General features: G+C 38.9%; 1 protein-coding gene across 1 annotated transcript in view; it reads right to left on the bottom strand.

The window, feature by feature from the left end:
* Window positions 1-18756, bottom strand: part of C2H3orf85 (chromosome 2 C3orf85 homolog) — a 28445-nt gene extending 9689 nt beyond the window's left edge. The window contains exons 1-3 of the mRNA XM_040337858.1: window positions 18554-18756; window positions 17901-18034; window positions 14808-14899 (exon numbers count right to left, since the gene is read on the bottom strand). Of these exons, the coding sequence (XP_040193792.1) occupies window positions 14808-14899; window positions 17901-18034; window positions 18554-18602 (275 nt within the window). The 5' untranslated portion in view covers window positions 18603-18756. The remainder of the gene's footprint in view (window positions 1-14807; window positions 14900-17900; window positions 18035-18553) is intronic.
* Between the last annotated feature and the right edge of the window lie 4426 nt (window positions 18757-23182).

Genomic DNA, 23182 nt, shown 5'->3' with positions numbered 1-23182 from the left:
TTGCAAATGAGCATCTTTATATCCTTTTTCCATGAATTTATCTTTTAAGATCAAGGCCTGTGAGATGAAGTCAGTGTCGTTTGTGCAATTCCGTTTGACCCTCATAAGTTGACCTTTCGGTATATTCCTGAGCCACATCGGATGATGTCCACTGTGTATTGGGAGGTAGCTATTTGAGTCAGTGGGTTTGAAGTAAACTTTGGTTCCCAATTTATTGCCATTCCTGAAAATATTCAAGTCTAAAAAGTGAATGCTCTGCTGGTTATATTCACTAGTTAAAACTATGTTGCAGGTATTGGTATTAAGATCACATAAAAATTTCTCCAACGTTAAAAGCGAGCCCACCCATATAAAAAACAAGTCATCAATGTATCTTCGGTAAAATAGTAACTCCTTGGGTCTCGCATTAAAAATAGTCTTATCTTCCCACTCTGCCATGAATAAATTAGCTATACTGGGGGCAAACTTGGCCCCCATGGCAACGCCATTCTTCTGGGAATAAAAGCATCCATCATACCAGAAATAGTTATGGCTTAGGCAGAAATCAAGGCAGTTACGTAAAAAAATCTTCAGAGTATGCGTGATATCCTCTCTTACACAAAGTGCCCAATTTAGTGCTAAAAGTGCGTCATCGTGTTGTATCACCGTGTAAAGTGAAGACACATCCGCTGTAACCAAAAAAACGTCATCTTGTCCAGGGAGGTCTATACCCTCCAATTGGATGAGTAGGTCCTTTGTGTCTTTAAGGTACGCTTTTGTGACCGTGACACTTTTTTGTAGGTAGTGATCAAGAAATTGGCCCAAGCGTGATGTTATGGAACCAATCCCGTTTACTATGGGCCTTCCAGGTGGATTTTTTATATCCTTGTGTATCTTGGGTAACGTATATATCGTTGGTATCCTACTACTGCTAGGTAGTAGGTATTTTCTTTCTTTATTTGAGATAGCGTGTGAACGGTACCCTGCCTGTACCAAGATCTGTAGATTACTTTCATATTGAGTTGTGGGGTCACACTTAAATTTTGTATAGGTTTCAATATCTAACAGCATACCCATCATTTGGTTGTGATAAAAATCTTTGGTTAAAATCACTACACCTCCCCCTTTGTCTGCTGGCCTTATTATAATGTCATTGTTCTTCTCAAGTAGCTCAATACCGTCTCTCACATATCTTGGGTTAACGTTCTTCTTTGGTTTTAAGGGTTCTAGATCACGTAAAAGTAACCCTTTAAAAACCTTGAGTGGTTGGTTTGAGCTAAGGAGAGGATTAAAGAGTGATTTATTTCTTAGGCCACTATCCGTTGGAGGCGCTGATGTTCTACTGCTAATGTTTAAATTCCTATTAAGGAAATATTTTTTGATATTAAGTTTCCTGATGTATTTATGGATATCGATAAACACATTAAATTTGTTTATTGGTCGATTAAGTCCACACTTCAGGCCTAGGTTTAAAATATTGGTCTCTTTATCGGTTAAAACAGTGTCTGTGAGGTTAAAAATGCCCCCTACTCGTAATCCCTGACTCTTCTTCTCTTGTTTCCTCTTGGTCCGTTTTCCTCCTCTACAACCTCTTGTTCTCTTCTCCAATGTCCCGTTTGAGGTGCCCTCTCTTGGTCCTGATAGGGTAGGTCTCTCCATTGAGGGTCCCTGTAAGGTGGTCCATGTTGAGGATCTCTGTATTGGACATTCTGTGGAGGGTATACTGGGGCTCTCCCCCTGTGCCCCCCTGTCCCTCTGCCCCTTCTCTGTCCTCCCTGGCCTCTCCCTAAAAAAGGACGGGGTGACTGATATCTCATTCTGTTTTCTTCTTCTTGTAAGGATTCATATCTGTTGTGGACTGGAATTGGGTAATGTCCACTAGTAGTTGTTGGTCGTTGGTTATAGTTGTTTGGTGCATGGTTTCTGCTCCTACCCCTTGTTGGACAAGACTCACTTGTTCTCACAGGGGTGGAATAATTGGGTGGTATATAGGGAGGTCCCGAATTTCTACCATTCACTGGTTGGTGATTGGCACTGGCGGTTGGTTGTGTTCCATCAGTGGTGGTAGATTGTTGGGTTTCCATAATATCACCATCATTTACCCTTGTTTCAGTGTTCATGGTTTGCTGCCATAGGTAGATGGAATTAGTCCTAAAATCACCCAAATCCCGGTGGAACTTCTTAATTTTCGTTTTTTGTGTGTCTTTATCGACTTTTTCAAGTCTTTTCTTGATCCTATTATTAAAGTCAATGACCTGTTGTGAATCTTTGATGGGGTCGAGCAACACTTGTAATTCTTTGATTTTTGCCTCTAGTTTTGTCATTTTGCGTTTCTTTCTTCTTAGTATAAGGTCTTGAAGTTTTAGACCTACTCCGTTGAAGAAATCCAACCATTCAGTGGTGGAATCCCTATCATCTAAGCCATCTTGGGGGACTACTTCCCACGTAAGGCTTCTGATGATAATGTCTTCCTTCTGATATTGCTCTAAAGTGCAAATATCCCACCAAGTGCGTACTTGTTTCTCAAGTGTGTTGCCCAAGGTGGTAAGGGTAGTATTATAATTAATTTGTGCAGGCGTGAGTTCATTCACAGTGAATAAAGTGTTTACATCTAGATTTCTGTCACTCAGGAAGCGTAATGCGTCCATGGCAGGGTATAGACCTCCCTGGACAAGATGACGTTTTTTTGGTTACAGCGGATGTGTCTTCACTTTACACGGTGATACAACACGATGACGCACTTTTAGCACTAAATTGGGCACTTTGTGTAAGAGAGGATATCACGCATACTCTGAAGATTTTTTTACGTAACTGCCTTGATTTCTGCCTAAGCCATAACTATTTCTGGTATGATGGATGCTTTTATTCCCAGAAGAATGGCGTTGCCATGGGGGCCAAGTTTGCCCCCAGTATAGCTAATTTATTCATGGCAGAGTGGGAAGATAAGACTATTTTTAATGCGAGACCCAAGGAGTTACTATTTTACCGAAGATACATTGATGACTTGTTTTTTATATGGGTGGGCTCGCTTTTAACGTTGGAGAAATTTTTATGTGATCTTAATACCAATACCTGCAACATAGTTTTAACTAGTGAATATAACCAGCAGAGCATTCACTTTTTAGACTTGAATATTTTCAGGAATGGCAATAAATTGGGAACCAAAGTTTACTTCAAACCCACTGACTCAAATAGCTACCTCCCAATACACAGTGGACATCATCCGATGTGGCTCAGGAATATACCGAAAGGTCAACTTATGAGGGTCAAACGGAATTGCACAAACGACACTGACTTCATCTCACAGGCCTTGATCTTAAAAGATAAATTCATGGAAAAAGGATATAAAGATGCTCATTTGCAAAAAACCATCAGAGATTTATCTCTGATACCAAGAGCAGACTGTCTTCTCACGACCAAGCTCACAAACACTAGAAACATACATGAATGGAGTTTTATTTCAGGGTACCATAGCCAGTACAAAGAAGTGGAAAGAATCTTTAAAACCCACTGGCATGTACTGTTTTTGGACCGTATACTAAGTACAGTACTTCCTTCTAATCCTGGATTTATCTACAGAAAGGCTGTAAGCATTGGTGATAAGATCGTGAAGAAAGTCCTTGATGTCCCAAAGAAACCTCCCTCATTTTGGGATAAGGACTGTTTCTTTCCATGTAGGAAATGTCTCCCCTGCAGAGAGGCAGACAGGTCGAGAGGACCTGTAGAAACTTTTGTTTCCACATCAAATGGATTGACATTCAGTGTAAAGGACTTCATCACCTGTAACACCACACATGTAGTCTACATGTTAGAATGCCCGTGTAAATTGATGTACATTGGGAGAACTAAACGTGCCATGAAAGTCAGAATAGCCGAGCATGTGGCAAATATCAAGTCTGGATACAAAGACCACAGTGTATCGCTCCACTTCAAACAGCATCACAACCAGAATCCGGCAGGCCTCAAGTTTTGGGGAGTTGACCACATCAAACCAGCATGGAGAGGCTCTAACCTTGTTAGAGAACTCTCAAAACGTGAAACTGAGTGGATCTACATTGTTGATACGCTGTTGCCAAAAGGCCTGAACGTTGAGCTTGATATAAATTGTTTTATTAGTGATTTTTAATCTTTTTAGATGATCCATACAATCCACTTTTATCTCGGCATGTTTTTAATCATTTTAAGGTCACTTTGCCAGTTTCTATTGGGTCCTCCATATCCCTCACTTCTCTGGTCTCACCTACAAGATCACTGAATGTCCTCACTATCGACTGTTTTTTTACTATTCATTTATTTATTAATATTTATGGATATCGTTTGTATCCTTCTTCTTCTTATTTTTAATTTTACATATGTACATATACATATATTTATTTTTTGGTCTTTTTTGATACATTATTGCAGTACGCTTCTACTGCCCCATCACCTTCTTCTCGCACTCTGTCGAATCCATCCTACCCGATTCGACCATATCTACCCATTTATGATATCTTGTATGGTTGGCATTTATCAACCCATATATCACCCTTGATCCTTATTGGGTGACTCAATATATGCTTATATTGCTTATATTCATGGGTGAGATGTCTGGGGAGCAATGCACCCAGACACATAGCATATAAGAAACCATACCTACCCGTCAGCTATTAACTCATATATGCATGCAGACAAACGCTCTATAATATGAAGCCGTTTGTTTATAGTCCAATTGCATGACAATGCGCAAACACTGAGTGCGCATAACCATCCTCCTATATATCATGTGTATTGAACATGACCTCTAAGTCGGTCGCCGTTTTCTGACACTTTTTAAGGTATATAACTTTTAGATATATATATATATTTTTACTATTTTTAATAGCTTTTATACAGGTGTTCCAGAGCGAGTTCATAAATATCATTTCTCTTTGATGTTTTGAGTCACTCAGAACCAGCCCTTTTACTATTATTTGTAATAGCACAAACCTATACCTGCAGCGTCGGGTCTGTGTTTTCTATAAACATCTATGGCCTTAGCCTGTTCTTTGCTGTGCAGTAACCCCCGCCCTAGTCTATAATGATTGGCTGCAGGATGCATAGTCTTTGGATGTGTAGTACACGGCCCGTGTATTGATTTACATATTACCCGCCCAGGTCCTACGTGATTGGCTGCTACGCCGAATTCCCTAGTTTTTTGTGTAATTCTTCTTTTTTAGACCTCCCTTACTTACACGTCATTGAATAACATATCGTGGATTGCTTGAATTGTTTACAAACAATTCCCCCTGCTATCTGATGGCAGATGCATCCAGTTTTGTTTTGTTCCTCAGAGATATAATTCTCGATTAAAAGTGCAGCAGTATATACGTCTACGTTTCCCTGCTAGCCCCAAACAGCACAGCTGACGTCCGCCCCTCCTCTCGGTCCGGTTTGCACCAATCATGACCGTAAGGGCGGATTGCTCACATCCAATAGCTGTAGCTGATGGGGTACAAAGGGATAGTGACAGCGCTGAGTAGCCACGCCCTCTGTCGAAGTCGGAAGTGACGAAACGCGTCAGGGCGTGGCTACAACAGCGCAACACGGAAGCCTTCCTGCGTTCCACAGCCATCCATTGCTTCATCAGCGTTACAAGCACTCGTGCGGCCCCTGGTGTCCAGAGGACGGCGGTGACGACAGGAATTTCAGGCTTGCTATTTTTGTTCATTCCTTGTGTATTTTCTGTACGGGCATTTGCATATGGGGATTGTTCTCCTTTACATCTTAGCTACTATTGGTTAACAATATTTCACCATTGAGTGTTTCTATTTTGCTTACATGCACCTTCAATATGAATGACCGTCGCAGAGTGTAAGAACAGTGGAGGATGTGCCTAAGGGGATAATTATTTCTCTTGATGGTAGTGGTAAGCCTGCACCCCATAAGGGAGCATTATCACTTCTATTGGTGAATCTTAAATAAGGTATAGGGTGCACTGACGCCTTGTTTTCTGATCACCAAACACATCACCCCTGTTTCTTCCTTTAAGCTCTTATCTGGGGCTAATCACCTTAAAACTTTTTTAGCGCTGTTTTTATCGTTTGAACCACGGTTCTTTATTTATGATACTTTGTTTTATATATCTTTTAGTGGGTTAAATAATTAAAGTTAAAGTTAAATAATTAAATAATTATTCTTAAAGAGGAAGTAAAGCCTACAAAAAAAAACCCTGCAAGAGAAAGGCATAATGAGCTAGTATGCATAGCATACTAGCTCATTATGAATGACTTACCTGAGATCGAGGACCTCTTGCCCAATAAATAAAGTTCAACTGCAGCCAGACCCTTTTTTTTAAGTTTTAACACTTTTTTTGTTGTCTGTCTCCATGTTCAATAGATTGCACTTCCTATTCTGATGGCACTTAAGCCGATGTACTGAATTCTTATTGAATCCTCACACAATAACTTCATTATAAAGTAATGTAAAAACCAAACCCTGTTTACTTTTAATACCTAATCATGTATAGATATAATAAACAGGGATTTGCTTTTCACATTATTCACACAATTTAGATTCTCAACTCTTTTAGTAAATAAGCCTCCTACCCTGATACACACTGACCTTGATTTATTAAAGGAGTAGAATATTTTCACTGTGCAAAGTACATTTTTACTTATGAATTGAATCACTTTGCAAAGGATACCCAATCATATACAAGGAAAGGTGAAAAATGTGTTTACAGAGAGGAAATTGACAAAGCTTATGAAGTTAGGGTAGGGATTTGGTGACGTCAATCATACAATCTTGTGCAAAAAATAAATGTGGAATGAACTCTGTTAACCCCATTCACTAAAATAGGTAAAATGTATCTTTTTAGCTGAAAATTTACTTTAAAGAATGAACATGCTCTACTCTTTTACTTTATTAACCCTAATGTGCTGGTTTGTTTTTATATTCAAGGTAATATGAATACATCTTAAATTTATTCCAAAAGTATTTCAAACTCATCCAAACACCAGGCTTTTTTTATGTGGTTGAAAGAATGTTGTTTTTTGATTCTGGGGCTGGCTTTACACAGTTTTTTTTTTTGGCCAGTTGACTTAACTAACAAGGTGGGTGGAGGAATCCCCCCCCCCCCCCCCACCAAAACATTGTATTCTTACAGCGGCACTTGCTGCTTTCTGAATTTACTGATCAGTGGTAGCCTCTGATTGTAAAAAAAAAAAAAAAATCCAACATATCACGACTTCTGTCGATTGGGTGAAGCCACACTCAGATGGAAATTCCTCTGGTCCCTCATGGACCGGCCAGTTTTCTCCCAGTGTATGCCTAGCTTAACATTATAACTTAACATATACACAAAGCCTAAAAATACATCTACAAAGAACATGATGTAATAGAAAACATGTTTTATGTAAACTCAACCCTAACAAACTGGACTGTACAATGTTGTATTTGAAACATAACATGAAAATGTTATGTTTTTGCCCTGGGCTCACAGCACGTATGTTAGGACCTGGCTCGCCTGCTTGTGGTTCTCTGGGCTGAAAGCTGTAGTTCCAGTAACCACCAGTGGGTGTCTCCCAGCAGGCAGCAGGTTCCTGCAATCAGTTCCACCTGGCCCCAGGAGTTGACCAGCTGAGGGGAGGGTGTATGCTATTGAGGTCAACTCCTTACTGTGTCATGACCTAAAGTCTGTCCAGGATGTAAGGCAGAGGTAATGGAGCAGTGTTTTCACACAGCCATTAGGACTGTGAGGTAAGCGTGTGTAGAATAAGTGAAAATCTTTTTTATTTCTGCAAAATAAGTACAATAATGTTATATTGATACATAGGGAGCTGGAATTTATAAAAAAAAAAGGTGAACTTAGCCTCTAAGCCCCACCTCTAATAATGTAATTCGCGTTTTAATTGCATTGCTTGCTGCCAGATCCATCCTGCACTTGAGCTACCTTTGCAACCTGTTCCCTTTCTGCTGTTCTCCTTGTTCCTGTACCCAGTCCTGATTTCCCCTTTTTCTTGCATTGCCCCTGTTACCCTTGCTTCCCATATTGTATATATTTGTACATATTGGCCCGGATTCACAGACATCGGCGCATATTTATGCCGCCGTAGCGTATCTTTTGTACGCAATGCCGACGCAGCGCAGAGAGGCAAGCACCGAATTCACAAAGCACTTGCTCTCAAATCTGCGCTGGGTTTCTAAGGCGTAAGCCGGCGTAGGTGGAAGTGGGCGTGAGACATGCAAATGAGGCGTGACCCCATGCAAATGATGGGCCGAGTGCCAGACAGATACATATAAAGAACGGCGCATGCGCCATCCCGTGGCCGCATCCCAGTGCGCATGCTCAGAATCACGTCAAAACAACTGCCTAAGATACGTCGAATTACTGCCTACGGCGTGAACGTAACCTATGCCCAGCCATATTCACATCCAACGTAAACTACGTTAAATACTACGGCTTATGTTCCCTGGTCCATACCTTTGCATGGGTTGCGCCTCATATATGGGAAATAACTTTACGCCGGACGTACGACTTACGCAAACCGCGTATATTATGCGCCGGGCGCAAGTACGTTCGTGAATCGGCGTATCTCCCTCATTTGCATATGTGAATAGAAAATGAATGGGAGCGCCAAATACGTCCAGCGTAAATATGCGCCCACTCTCCGCCGGCGTAGGCAAGTTACGTTGGTCGGATGAAGCCTATTTTCTGGCGTATCTTAGTTTGTGGGCACGGCGCACAGATACGACGGTGCATATTTGCACTTACGCAACGTATCTCGAGATACGTCGGCGCAAGTGCTTTGTGAATCCGGGCCATTGTATATAGATAGTTTGCTAGGTTTCTGTCACTTTTTTTAAAGGAATCCAAAAGGCTGCCATTGCTGACCTCCCTGAAAATGAAGTCTAAAAACTGGTAAAGCTATAGTTGACTCACTATAAACATTACTGTAGTAAAGAATCTTTTCAGAATCTTAATGGCTTCTCCTGGATTCTGCAGCCTCAGTTAACTGCCATTTTGGTCATTTCATAGTCCACCACTGTATCTATTTGATCCAGTTGTACTATTATCCTCAGAAAGTAACTCATAATATTAAAACTTGCTGAAAACACAGGGATGTGTAGTTGGCATTAAATATATTTTAGGAATCCTTTAAGAATACAATGAAATTCAGCAGCACTGCTGCTTTAGTTGTAATAATGTAATCGTATCACATATTTGGGGTGTATGTTAAGCTGTCTACCATGTCTCTTAACATGGCAGCTTTCAGAATGAAACTAAGCATATTTTTCTGCAAACTGTGATCAATTCTCTTCATTTATATTCAAAGTGAGCAGCTGCTACAGAGTTCATTAGAATATGGATTGCAAATAGAAGGGTCTTACATTAACATTCCAGAAACAACAGATGCAAGTTTATTGTTGCACAAACATAGCATAAACTGCATTTAATATTCTTTTTTTTACATTTAACCATATATTTTACTACATGTAATTGCACTAAACTTGCCCATGTTATTAAAAAAGAATCCTAAATATGATTTCAAATTGGTAGTTCAATTTTCAAGTACATCAAGCTGAATTGTAACATTTTGTCTACATTACTATTAAATTAATTGTATACATCACTAGCTTATTTACCATGATTCAGGCATATATTCTGAATCAAAGTGTAACTGCATGTCGAAGTTCTGAAGGAAAATTAAAAAGCCTCTACATATTTTATGCACTTCGCTCATAGGAACTGATAACTCTTGTAAATAATTGATATTTTCCAACAAGGCAAATAATTAAAATGGCTTATGAAGTATTTAAAATACCAGGCTTCCTTCTAATGATTAAATCTATTTTTAAAATGATAAGTCAAATATATTTTGCTGATTTAACTCAATAAAGGAAGGACTTCTAGAAACATGTATTTCCATATAGGTCACATGTATAATATTATATGTTTTCTAAATATTATTAAATTAAAATGTAATATCATTATTAAAATATTTAAACACAAACAATATACAATATATACAATTCAAATTTCACCTTGCACCAAGCGAGCTTACAATATAATGTCCTTGTTTCAGATACAGATATCAGTGGGGAAACTTGTAAAGTGTCTGTAAAACTACTAGGATATATTAAGAGTAAAGAAAATTGTTGGAAAAGGCAAGCAAATAAAAAAACATTAGGAAGGACCCTAATGGACATCAGTGGTGTCCCAGGTTTTAAAGAAGCAATGCTATTATTATTACTTTCTATTTAAAAATGAATGCATAGTTATCTGATCTAAAAAAACTGAAATAAACCTGGATCACAGAAATTAAGGCAATGCATATATGTGTAGCGCTACCCCCGCAGGAGCCGCAGGTTTGTTTTTGGGATCGGCATATTGAGTTATCTTAATGTGGCATATGGGTGCAGTTGGAGAACAAAGCAGTGAGCGAAAGTCCAGACAGTGAATAAAGAGTTTTCCAATGCTTTATTCCGGGCCAAACACGGCCAACATCAACATTTAGTGGGAAGAGCAGGTTGATGAAGAAGAAAGAAGAACCTTGCAGTGTCAGGCCCGGATATTAATTGAGCAGTACTTGCTCAATAGAGTACCAACTGTTATTCGTTGCCACTCTAGTTGGAGTGAGTAAAGTGCCCCCGGACAGACCCCTCTCACAAGCCTGGCAGCCGAAGCGTCACTAAGGATTTTCTGGGAGGAACAGATCTCACACACAGACCTGGCTCTAGAGCCTCTGCCACAGGCCAATTACTTTTAGGTGAGCTAGATGGATAGATTGAGCAAATCCTCCCAGTAGGTTTGTAGCATAGGTCACCGGATGACAGCAGCACGTACCTGTCACCATTCCGGTCACTAGATCCCTGATTGGCTCGCTCAAGGCCTGTTGGACAACCTGCCTCCGGGTTCCCCTCAAGCCGGCTCCCCAATCGAACGGCACCCAGCCTGGGATCCTTTCAATAGAACCGAGAATCCAGTAAGTCACTGGAGTCCCTTTTTACCTCAGGATGAGGGTTTATGTAAATTGCAACTTTGGCCTGGTGGGCCTCGCTGGCGGGGTCCTAGAATGCACGCACCCTGAAGGTGGATGCCGCACCTGGAACCGGGACCCCACGAAATTTGGTTAGCACATATATACCCCTCCCCAGCATGCCTTGCGAGGGAGAAACTTCTCTGATTGGCTGCTGGGGAAAGTTGCTCTGCCAGAACCCCTCTGGCGCCAACTGCCAGCCAGGGATGGAATTGCATCCCTGGAGCACAGACTGACCCAGTGGACATTTTCTGAAATTACAGAAGTCACAATTTAAACAAATTGTGAATGGGAGCAAAATAACTCTCCCATTCCCCACTAACTTTAGCGTAGCTCCCATGCTGCTAAACATTTTAAAGGGGTTGTAAAGGTTTGTTTTTTATTTTCTATATTGGTTCCTTTAAGCTAGTGCATTTTTGGTTTACTTACCTTTTCCTTCGATTTCCCTTCTAAATGTTTTTTTTCTTTGTCTGAATTTCTCACTTCCTGTTTCTCCTCAGTAAGTGTGGTGGTTAGTCAGCCAGAACAGCTTACTGAACAGCTTACTGAGGAGGAACAGGAAGTGAGAAATTCAGACAAAGAAAACAAAGAGAAAAAACATTTAGAAGGGAAATCAAAGGAAAAGGTAAGTGAACCAACAATGCACTAGCTTAAAGGAACCTATTTAGAAAATAAAAAACAAACCTTTACAACCCCTTTAAGGTTTATGTCAAGTAGTTTACAGTTTTTAGGTACCTTGTATCTTGCCTAATGCCCCCCACCCCCACCAACTTCAATATTTTCAGTGCATTATATGTTTGTTTTAAAGTATATACATACAGGGGCAGACCCACATACATCTGCGCTGGGCGCAGCGTATCTAAGATACGCTACGCCGCTGTAGCTTACTTTTAGTTGGTTTGAATCCTCAACGAATCCGCAACATAAGTTACGGCGGCGTAGCGTATCTCTCGCGGCGTAAGAGCACGGAATTCAAATTCGGCGGGTAGGGGGCGTGTTTCATTTAAATGAAGCGCGTCCCCGCGCATGCGCCGTCCGTAAAAACTCCCAGGGTGCATTGCTCCAAATGACGTCGCAAGGACGTCATTGGTTTCGACGTGAACATAAATGGCGTCCAGCCCCATTCACGGACGACTTAAGCAAACGACGTAAAAATTTCAAAATGATACGCGGTAACGACGGCCATACTAAACATTGAGTACGCCACCATAGCAGCTTTAACTATACGCCAGAAAAAGCCGAACAGAAACAACGTAAAAAAATGCGCCGGCCGGTCGTACGTTCGTGGATAGTCGGAAATAGCTAATTTGCATACTCGACGCGGATTACGACGGGAACGCCACCTAGCGGACGCCGAAAAATTGCATCTTAGATTCGACGGCGTACGAAGACGTACGCCTGTCGGATCTAGCCGAGATGCCGTCGTATCTTGTTTTGAGGAATTTTGAAATTACGCCGACGTATCAGTAGATACGCCGACGTAATTTCTTTGTGGATCTACTCCACAATATATAATGATTTCTAAGCTGCAGTTACAAACATATTTCTCTGATTCTTTTGATCATCCATGCTCTCGGTTAACAAAAAAAATGTTGCTTACAAGTACTGGTAGTTTTATTACTCCAACAATGCAGTGTGTTACTTTTTTAACAAAGAAGTAAAACTTCATATTAAAATGGTTGTAAACCTCAAAGAGCACTAAGTATAATTTCTGTCTGCTGCTTCATTCCTTTGCTATCAGCATGAATCACTTTTGACAAGTTTTCCTAACACCAAGAGAAAAAAGGTGACAGGGGAGGGAGCTCTAGCTGATTGACAGCCTCATCTATGTTCCTGTGTGCATTGTGAAGGGGGTGTGTCCCTTCCCTCCACTTAGCTCTCAGAGCTCTCTTCACTGAGCTCTGCAGAGTGTAATTGCAGCTTGCCGCCCCTTTTTTTTCCCGACAGACCAGCAAGCTTTATAAATTCTCAACTTTGACACTAATGGATGTAGAGAAGAGAAGACTGCAGATAAAGTACAGTCCAGTCACTTCAATGGACATATGTAAGGGTGCATCCCTTAACAAGAGTGAAAAAGTGTTTGTCCAAAACCATAATAAGTAAAAGAGGCCAATTCAAAATAAAGTGAAGTATATATAACCATAAAAAAATCTTTAGTCCGCTTCTTTGATAGCATGCGTGTGCACCAAACACGTGGGGGGGGGCTGTGTGCTAATGCCACGCTGCTGCGTCCACGTGTCTGGGGGATGGCGGCCACCCTGGTCTGTTTGGTTTGTTTTTCAATGCTGCAGCATATTTTCTTGTATTTTAAATATTTTTTATAATAAATACTACACTATATAAGCTTTTTTGGGCTCCTGGTTGGTGAGCTTTTTTGCACTTAGTTTGTTGCTTCTTGGAAGATGGAATCCAAGCTACCAACGTGGTAAACTAAGGCATACCGACTGAAGATTACTGATTGGCGCTTTTATATGTCTCATTTCTGGTGAGTGTATATTTTGGGTGGAGGTTCACAGGGATCACAGGAGTATACTTTGTTCTGCACTCCTATGACCCATATACAGCTGACAGCAGGCTAAAGACTATCACTTAGGCCTCGTACACACGACCGAGTTTCTCGGCAAAAACCAGCAAGAAACTTGCTGTTTTTTTTTTTTTGCCGAGGAAACTGGTTGTGTGTACATTTTTCGACGAGGAAACTGTCAAGGAACTCGACGAGCCAAAAAGAGAGCATGTTCTCTTTTTCCTCGACGGGAATGGAGAAAATTGGCACATCAAGTTCCTCGACAGCCTAACAAGGAACTCGACGAGCAAAACTATGTGTTTCGCCCGTCAAGTTCCTCGGTCGTGTGTACGAGGCTTTAGTCGTTCTAGGTTCTGAAGAGATCCTGACCTTAATGTTAGGATCCACCAAGATGCCTGACCATCAACTGGCTTAGCCTCTCAGCATGCCTTCCCCTCCACAGCCTGGCACTCTAGTGAATGCTGCAGGGCCAGAGCAGAGATGGTCAGTATCTCCATTACAAATGCTAGTTTTACCAGAACTAGTGCTCCGTTTCATAACTTGCTTCTGAGCATGCACGTTTTTTCCCCCGTCGTTAAAGACTATACACGACCGTTTTTCACGTCGTGAAAAAACGATGACGTGAAAAACGATACGAAAAATTAGAGCATGTTCTAAATTTTTAATGCCCATTTTTTCACGTCATGAAAAATGCTCTGGAGCTTACACACAATCATTTGTAATGACCAATTAAAAAAATGGCATTTTTCACGTCATGAAAAACGGTCGTGTGTACGCGGCATTACACTTGCATACTTAGTAGACAGGGATTTTGTAGGCAAAGATTTCAAAGCAGACTATTATCTGGATTATCTGGGTTTCTCTTCTGTTCATTTACTTTCCATTTTGTTAATTGATAAAAATAAACTATTAACATTTCTATTTCTGAAAGCATTACATAATTTTTCATCCATGACTTAAACTTTTGCACAGTAGTGTATGTTGTGTGCTCAATAATCTTTATAGTTTTTTTGCACTTAGTTTAGAGTCCAGTCTCCTCTGTGCAGCTCTACATATCACACCGAAGGGCACACCTTCTCTGCAGGATACGAGCATATGGTATCATAACAATATGGTGTTCGAAGCATTTCAAATCTAGCTAGTTTTTCTTCTTAAAAACATATCTATCTATTGAGGATGACATTATAATAATAAATAAATTGTTTTCAGTTTTTTTTTCCTCGTATCTTTTTTTGTAAAACTGCAAATACCATTTGTAGAGCTGGTTGGACGGTAATAAAGATTTAAAAAATAAACACCACACTTACCCAATGTTAGAAGAATAGTGGGATGCATATGTTGACTCTATATTCAGGTAATACCGTGCCAAGTTTACCAATGACTTCCATGTATCACTTGCCTAAAAAAAATATTATCATACATATCATTAATACATTAATTGTCTACATATCTTTTTGAGACAATGACTTGAGTGTGCATAAAAAAAATGGAGGGGAGAAGTGGTTAATAATATAAAAAGGGAGAGGGGTACAGATATATTAAAACCTTCCTGCCTGGCCTATAACAGTGGACCTTTCGTCCTACTTAGTGGACTTAGGCACTGCACAGCAGCACGATCTGTCACTGGACACAACCAATGACTGATCACTATACCGGCCCGCTTGTAGTATCATGTGATCTCTGTGACCAACCACAGCAGGTCACATGACAATTGAAAATCATGGATGGCTTCCTTTCATGCCATGCATTGTATACAATTATACAATTGTGTTGCTAGTGTGTGACAAAGTGTGACAAACAATTACAACTTCAAAAAACTCATCATGCCTCTTACTAAATACATTGGACTGTCTACTTTCCAAAAACTGGTTACTTGTGGGATATTTGTACTGTTCTGGCATTTTTCGGGCATCAAAAAATGAGAGGCTGTGAGTATATCAGGATTTGATCGATTTTCAGATATTTACCAGTTTTTGGACTCTATAATTTTCCTACAGACTAAAAAATAAACACTAATTTGGGTTATTTTCACCAAGGAAATGTAGCAGAATACATTTTGACATAAATTTATGAAGAAATGTTATTAATTTACAACATTTTATAACACAAAGAAAAAACACATTTAAAAAAAGATTTGTGTAAAAAAAAAGATAAACATTTCTTATGGGTACAGTGTTGCATGACCGCGCAATTGTCATTCAAAGTGTGACAATGAAGCTGAAAATTGGCCTGGGCACAAAGGGGGTAAAAGTGCCCGGTATTAAGTGGTTAAGTAGGTATGTATTAACAACAGAGGTGCAAACAGAAAAGTAAATTCATTTTAATCAAAATGTTGTTTCTAAAAGTAGTAATGGCTATTTATGTCCAGATTACACATTATTTCAGAAGAAAGTTATGGCAAATGTATCATGAGATAGCTAAACAAGAGATGTAATTTTTTTTGCAACTTTAGTTCTAATCTAAATAACCCAGAACCAGGCATGTGCGGTGAGGTCAGTGCAAGATACACACAGGTTACATATGCCACAACGTTAGAGCGAGAGCAAAAATTCTAGCACTAGACCTATAGAGATTTTTAAGTACCAAAGTTTGGTGCCATTCCACAATTACCATAAGTAAGTAATACACAAAAAATTATTATATATTGTTTTTAGGGTAATTTACTATATTTTCTAAATCTGTATTCAAGCAGGTGGCGTAACAGACAAATTACTGAAGTTTGAAGTAAAAACTTCAAACCAGTAATAATTTCACAGTAAATAGATAAAGAATAAATTATTATGTTATAACATATAGCATAATAATATATAATTTAGCTTTATTAAAACAGCACCTTTTCTGCAGTAAAAGATTCCCGTTCTCCCTCTTAACTGTGTGAAAAAAACATGGGATTATGGGTAAACCTTATACCTATAAACCCGTGGTTTTTCCTTCTAGTTAATAGGGCTCAGCTGGAAGGGAGCATTTGTTTTCTATGACACTGCAATAAAAGGAGAGCCTCCACTGCAGCATTTTTATTGAACAGCTGGGGGCCAATGGTACATTACTATTGGTCCAAGGCTCCAGGCTGTCCATTGAGCTCAGTGCCTCTGACAAGAAGCGAGAGGCACTGTGAGCTCATCCTCTCAGTTTTCTGCAAACAGAGTGTGCCAGCTTGTATTTAAAATGGCCACTCTGTATGTAGTTATTGACAGGCTGCACGAGGAACCCCGTATCTCCTGAACCATAGATCCCAAGAGCCCCAAATTCTGACCAGTGGTGGGGTAGGACTTTGACTACCTACCCTCCAGGTCGCGAAGCTACGACCCTAGAAGCCCGATCATTTTTTTGTTTTGTTATTTTTGTTATGTTCATGGCAGATGAGGCTCTGCCTCCCCTGACTGCACGTCCCTGCCCAAAACATACTTATTTAACACTTTATTTCCTTAGAAAGCTGCTGACCACATCAGATATTACCTAAAACAGCATGTAAAATTGATTAAAGATCAAGGGATACTGATTGCTGAAGATATATGTACATTTTGATCAAGTATGTCTCTATCTAGGCTGTGCAGTAGGTGAAATAACTGTCCTCATGAGGGTAAGGGAGGCACTCTCATAAACCTTTATTTAAAAGTGCTCTTATTTTTTTAATATGACGCATCAATGTCTTGAAAGACATATTGCAATGACATGGATAAAACTAAGGCACTGTAAAAGCAAACCATCTTTTTTATTTCATTTTAAACTGCCTACAATAGCATTGAAGAGTTTGGTTTAATGTCATCCTAATAGCTAACAAGTTTGCTAATTTGACAGGTAGATAGGTTTAACTTAAAATATATTTTTTTTTATTAAACCTATATACTGCATAAATGTTAAGAGACACAAGGTATTACATTTCAGACTGATTTAAATACCACTGGATGAGATTTTTTTTTACATTTTGTGTAATTTTAACATCACACTTATATACTTGAAATATATAACTATTCCAAATGTGGGATCATAACCTTCAAAGATGTTTCTAGTGAAAGATAGCTGGCAAGAAATTCAAAATAAAATAATTCAGTCTCTGAAATATGTAACAAGATCATGGTATCATTGCTAAGTAATCAAACCTAGAACATCAGTGTTTTTTATTTTTATTTAAATCTCTGACATTTTTGCTGATGTAGAAGTTCCAGAGTAAGAATGTTAGACACTCCTCTGTGCCAGGACGCTGCATAGAATTATTCGGCATTGAAAATTTTGTATTACCATTACTTTGACAGACTTGGCAAAAGCATGATACTTAAAATAAATAGTAAGCTTTAGAATTTCTGTCAAATTAACTTTAAAGGTTAAAAAAGGACAATAAAAGTTAACATAACACATATAAATAATTTTGCATTTACAGTTTTTGCTTGACAATATGTTACCTTCTCTGTCATTTTTGAACTCCATGAAATCTCAGAGGGATTGGGTTCCCAAAAGTGCTTAGAAAACGCCTGTCTTTTAAGTTTCAAAAACTGATTTTGAGCCTCTTCGGAAAAAAAGGAATATCCTAGACTACCTAATAAGCAAATAGAAAAAAAAAAATATGCTCAAAACCAGATTATTCTATGTAAATAAAAAATTACCATAAAAAGACAGAATAAGAATAAATGTTGGATCCACCACCATCAAAATAAAAAATTATGAATGTTGTGTGTTATATAGTCTGCACAGACTAATAATATTAATTCTGGCAGAATGTTTATTAAGATTATATATGTCAAATATTTCTAAATACTTTCATCGTCATACATTCCAGTACAAAATATGCTGTGTTGAACACTATTGTTTTATGGGAATGCCTATTCAAAAGCCACATATGTTTGGTTTAAATTACATGTAATAGTTTTTTTAGTCATGCTAATTGTAACATTTTACATAATTATTAGTTCAAGATTGAAATATTCCATTAATGTTGCCAGACACTCATACATTTACACTTTACTTGTACTGGTAACATATTCTTTTCAGACAGTATTAGGTTTCTTTGTGATTAAAATGCTATCACAATTAAAAATAATAATACATATTGTCTTACCTTGTATTAAAATATAAAACTGTAAAAGCATAATTACTGCATGTCCCATAATGATCCACAATTATTTTTCGAAATTACAATTTAAAAAAATGTGTATTTAATGAACCGAAATCCTAGCGTTTGTTACTTTCTGTCCTTAACTCGGTTTCTGTAACCTTTGAGCCTGTGATGCTTTGGCTATGTACTGATTAACATGAATCTGTGTTCGTGTTATATAGGCTGGAACTGCCAATCCTCGATTGTACTTTACACCAGAGATTATAGGGATGCCACGCTGGACGATCAAAGAAAAAAATAAAGCAGTTAAAAAGGAAGTCAAGAGCCAAACAAATACACTTACATCTAGGAAGTAATGGAAATTTGCAATTCTAATCTGTACTTTGATATTTTAAGAGAATTGTTTCTAGAATCAGTGTTGAATATAATGTAGAAACATTATCTTTGTAAGTTTTAGGGAAGATATCTAATGTAATTCAGCAATTAAACTAATATTGTAAAGATATGTATAGTATAATGAGAATAATAGCATTAGTTAAAAAGGGGGAAAGCCATATTTTCCTATTGCTGCAGTTTGCACAGTGTTTGTGACCATTTCAGACAGCATTAAAGTTTTGCAACTTCTAATGAACCTGGGGAATATTATTCAGCATACGGGATAAAAATTACCAAAATCTCGAATAATGTTAGGATGTAAGCCCTAAAGCCTTTTTTTCTGACGGGAATTGTGTGATGACAGCCTGTTGGCTGAAAATTCAACCGTTTCTACGCTCCATCAGACAATTGTTGTCAGATTTTCTGCGGACAAATGTTGGATGGCAGGCTTTCAAATTTTCAGTGGACAATGGTCTGTTGTCAGATTTTCCGATCGTGTGTACACAAGTCTATCAGACAAAAGTCCAACATACAAACATGCATGCAAGGACGAACCGGAAGCGATCGATCTTGTAAACTAGTTTTTGTAAAGGAGAATTAACATTCGTGACATGGCGAATTATGAAATGTCGAAATTCAACGCAAATTCTCTTCATCTTTAATGGGATAATAATGAAGCTGCTTTGCTGGTGATACTGACGGAGTTCTGCCAAATGTATTTAAAAAAGCTTTTTTTTCTAGTGTTACCACAACACCATTAACCCAAAGTTTTGAAGATCAAAGATACAACTATGTTGGTGTCCCTTGTTCATTTTCCATTGTATTTTTTAAATGTAACTGCCTACTCCCAAACTGTCATTTAAAGTAAAACACATAGCCAAGTATTATTCTACACAATTGTTTTTTATTGTGCATTATTAAAAAAAAAGCAAATAAAATAAATTATAGATGCTATCTGACATCCATATCTAAAGAACTTAACCAAAAAGTGCATTCTATGCATACAAAAATAAATAAAATATAACATGAAATCATAATCCCCCCTCCCCCTAAAAAAAGCAAACTAGTAATTAAAGGGCTGCAAATCCCCAGCCCAGTAGGCTTGTTGGTGGTCTTGTGGCTGGAATTGCCACTGTCCACCATGCTGCTGTCAAAATCAGAAATGTGTGTTTTAGATGTAATTTGTCCCCTCCCACCTTGTTGAGGAGCTGCAGCATGAGTTCCTCACACATTCTCCTTTGCGCCACATCCATCTGCCTTAATCTGGGTCAGTACGGAGCGCAGTACTGTAGTGGCCGGACTGAGGGAGGCAGCTGTGGCCTCCTCCATATTCTTTCTCTTCCTGGCCCTTTAAGACAGAACACAAGATAAAACATAATGTCTGCCCTTAATTCATAAACTGGGCCCAATCTAGGCCTCAATCTAAACAGTATAGGCCCTAACCACCTATACCCCAATTTCAAATTGTCCCTTTGTTTTCTGGCTCCTTTCATGTGTTTGCGATTGTGATCGTTCGTCCTCCATTCCAAGATCGTTCCTATGGCTGTTCCATCGACCGCGCATAATGGCTTTATATACACTGTGCATGCGTGAACCTCTGCTCTCAGTGTATCATGACGCTGGGGCGTTACCATCTCTCTTCTGCATGAGACACACGACTGAACATTCGAGAGGGACAACATGGCGGATACTGCAAATTCTGCAAATTCCAGGCAACCCTGCTGTGGTGGAGCTTATAGGAGGCACAAAGCCACCCCTATGAGCAAGGGTGAGATGGTGGAGATGGTGCGCATCATTGAGAAGCACGACTATGACTGCAAGCTGCGCAACTACGAAAGGCCCAACAGCTGAAAGAATCTAATTTTGGAGAAGGTCATCGCCGTTTTGCAGGGAGAATTTTCGGTGCAACGATCGAAGGACCAAATCAGAAAGCGATGGTCTGATTTAAAGGACCGCAAGCAAGACCAGATGGAGTCCATCCATCACATAATCAAAAAAAGTAAGCAATATTTGTATCTAACCAATATGTATATGTGTAAATTAGCTGTCTGTATATGTGCTTTCTCCAAGTAGGTCTTGATAAATCGAGATAATGTTTTCTCTTATCTTTGTCTGAATTTGTATTTTAAATATGAAGTTAAATGAAAAGCAGATATGAACCTTTGTTTTTGTTTTTTTGTTTTGCCATGTATTTTTTTTTAACTATTTCTTTCTCTTCTTTCAACAGGGAGGCACAAAAAAATGAGGCTACTGACAAATGGCATGACAAATCACTCCAATGTGAACCTAGGCTTTTGTATCCAATGTCAGTGTTTCTCCATTCCACTCCCCTGGGTACCACCACCAGGTCCTGTTTTATGTATTTTTCTCAGTATAAAAACGACTGTGTGAATTACTAAACTAGAAAATGACAACATCCCCTGTGCCAAAATCAACAAATATATAAAACATGACCTGGGAATGCATCTTCAGAAGGAGAGTTGGGAAACACTGCCCTAAGTAATGTTATTTGTAATCTTTCTGTGTTTTGAAGAATCTCAAAGCCAAAAAGATGCCCACAAATTGTGCCTTAACATTCTTATTTCCCTCATGATCCCATTCCTAAAATCCCTACATCTAGTTTGCTAAAGCCCCAAAACACACAGTGTGTCAACATGTGCTAGCTCCTATCACTTTAGTTATGAGGAAGGAGTTGCACCCCCAAAATGTATCCATACCCTGTGATGGGAGATAGCACATGTTAGCAATGGATGTGTTTTGGGGGGGTGCAAAACCTTCATCATCACTAAAGTAGGTCAGAGGAAGGATCTGCACCCCCGAAACACATTCATTGATAACTCATGATGGGAGATAGCACATGTTGACACACTGTGTGTTTTGGGGGTTTAGAAACTAACATGTTTGGATCTACACACATCTTCGGCAGGGGATCATAAGGGACATTTAATAGTTATGCCTCTATGTGTACGTGGCTTTAAATTTTGGCTTTTAGAGGGGTGAGATCACCCGATCTGAGGAAGGCAACATACACACAGTCTTGGGATACATGTCTCATTTGGCCTTCACTTAACCAAAGTCGAACTTTGTAAGTTGCTGAGTTGGGGATGTGTATCTTATGTTTTCTAACATGCCTGTTTAGCCACAAAAATTGGAACATAATGGCAAAAATACATGTTATGCATCAAGATGTTGGTTTGTTTTAAAACCTTAAAACGCACATGTGAATGTGCTTGGAGTAAAATGTTTTTTATTAAACAGTGTGTGGCTTATTATTCCAATGCTCAATACCAGTGTATTTTTTTTATAATCACTTTTTTCCTTTATTCTAACAAATCTCATTTTCCAATCAAAGTAAAAAAGAAACAATAAACAGAGACACAATGCATACAATTTCTCCCTATAAAATCCTTTTAACATATAACCCTCGTTCCCCTTTCCCCTTGGATTGCTCTGGATCTGTGCTCCTGTTTTACCCTTTTCATTCCATTTTTTTTAAAGGAGCTTAATAATGCCCTATATTTCTCTTTTCCCCTCCGAAGGAGAGCAAGAAAGTAAGGCGGGGAGGAAACCGAAAGAGTTCCACCTTAAAGGGTCACTAAAGGAATTTTTTTTTTTTAGCTTAATAACTTCCTTTACCTTACTGCAGTCCTGTTTCCTATCCTCATTGTTCGTTTTTGCTATGATGTTGCTGTAATCTTTCTCTGTTCTGAACAGTCTGTTTCCTGATGAAAAAAGTCATGGGAGCTTTCTCTCTGTGGCACTAATCAAGGAGGTGTGATTACTGTGTGTCTTAAACCCCTCAGAACCAATCACTTTCATTTTACAAACCATCACTGCCCTCTATTGGCTCTGTGTCTCTGTACTTCACAGAAGCATGAAACTAGATGCATAAATGAAACTGAAACTACAGGTACATTAGATAATTGATTTGTATCTATTTTTAATAATTTTTAAAAGGAATGAGTTAACTATTATGTCTCTATACCCTGTAAACAGTCATTTCAGCAAAAAAATGTTTTTCCTTTACAATTCCTTTAATCTAATAAAATTCTCTTGAATCTCTCCCCCTCCCCCCTCCCCGAATCCTTTTATTACTTGAAATTTTCCTCTTCATTCTAATTTTGCTCTCGTCCAATATCAGTGAATTAGTTAAGTTGTTGTAGTTACAGTGACAATATGCTCTTAAATGTGGGCAACTTCGCACATTTGTGGGTCTACCAAAAGTAGTTCAAAGGAATAATGTTTTTGAACTTCATG

The sequence above is a fragment of the Rana temporaria genome, chromosome 2 (genome assembly GCF_905171775.1).
Source record: "Rana temporaria chromosome 2, aRanTem1.1, whole genome shotgun sequence".
Taxonomy (NCBI): domain Eukaryota; kingdom Metazoa; phylum Chordata; class Amphibia; order Anura; family Ranidae; genus Rana; species Rana temporaria.
The sequence above is the reverse complement of the archived record's forward strand: the minus strand, read 5'-3'. Positions and strand labels throughout refer to the sequence as shown.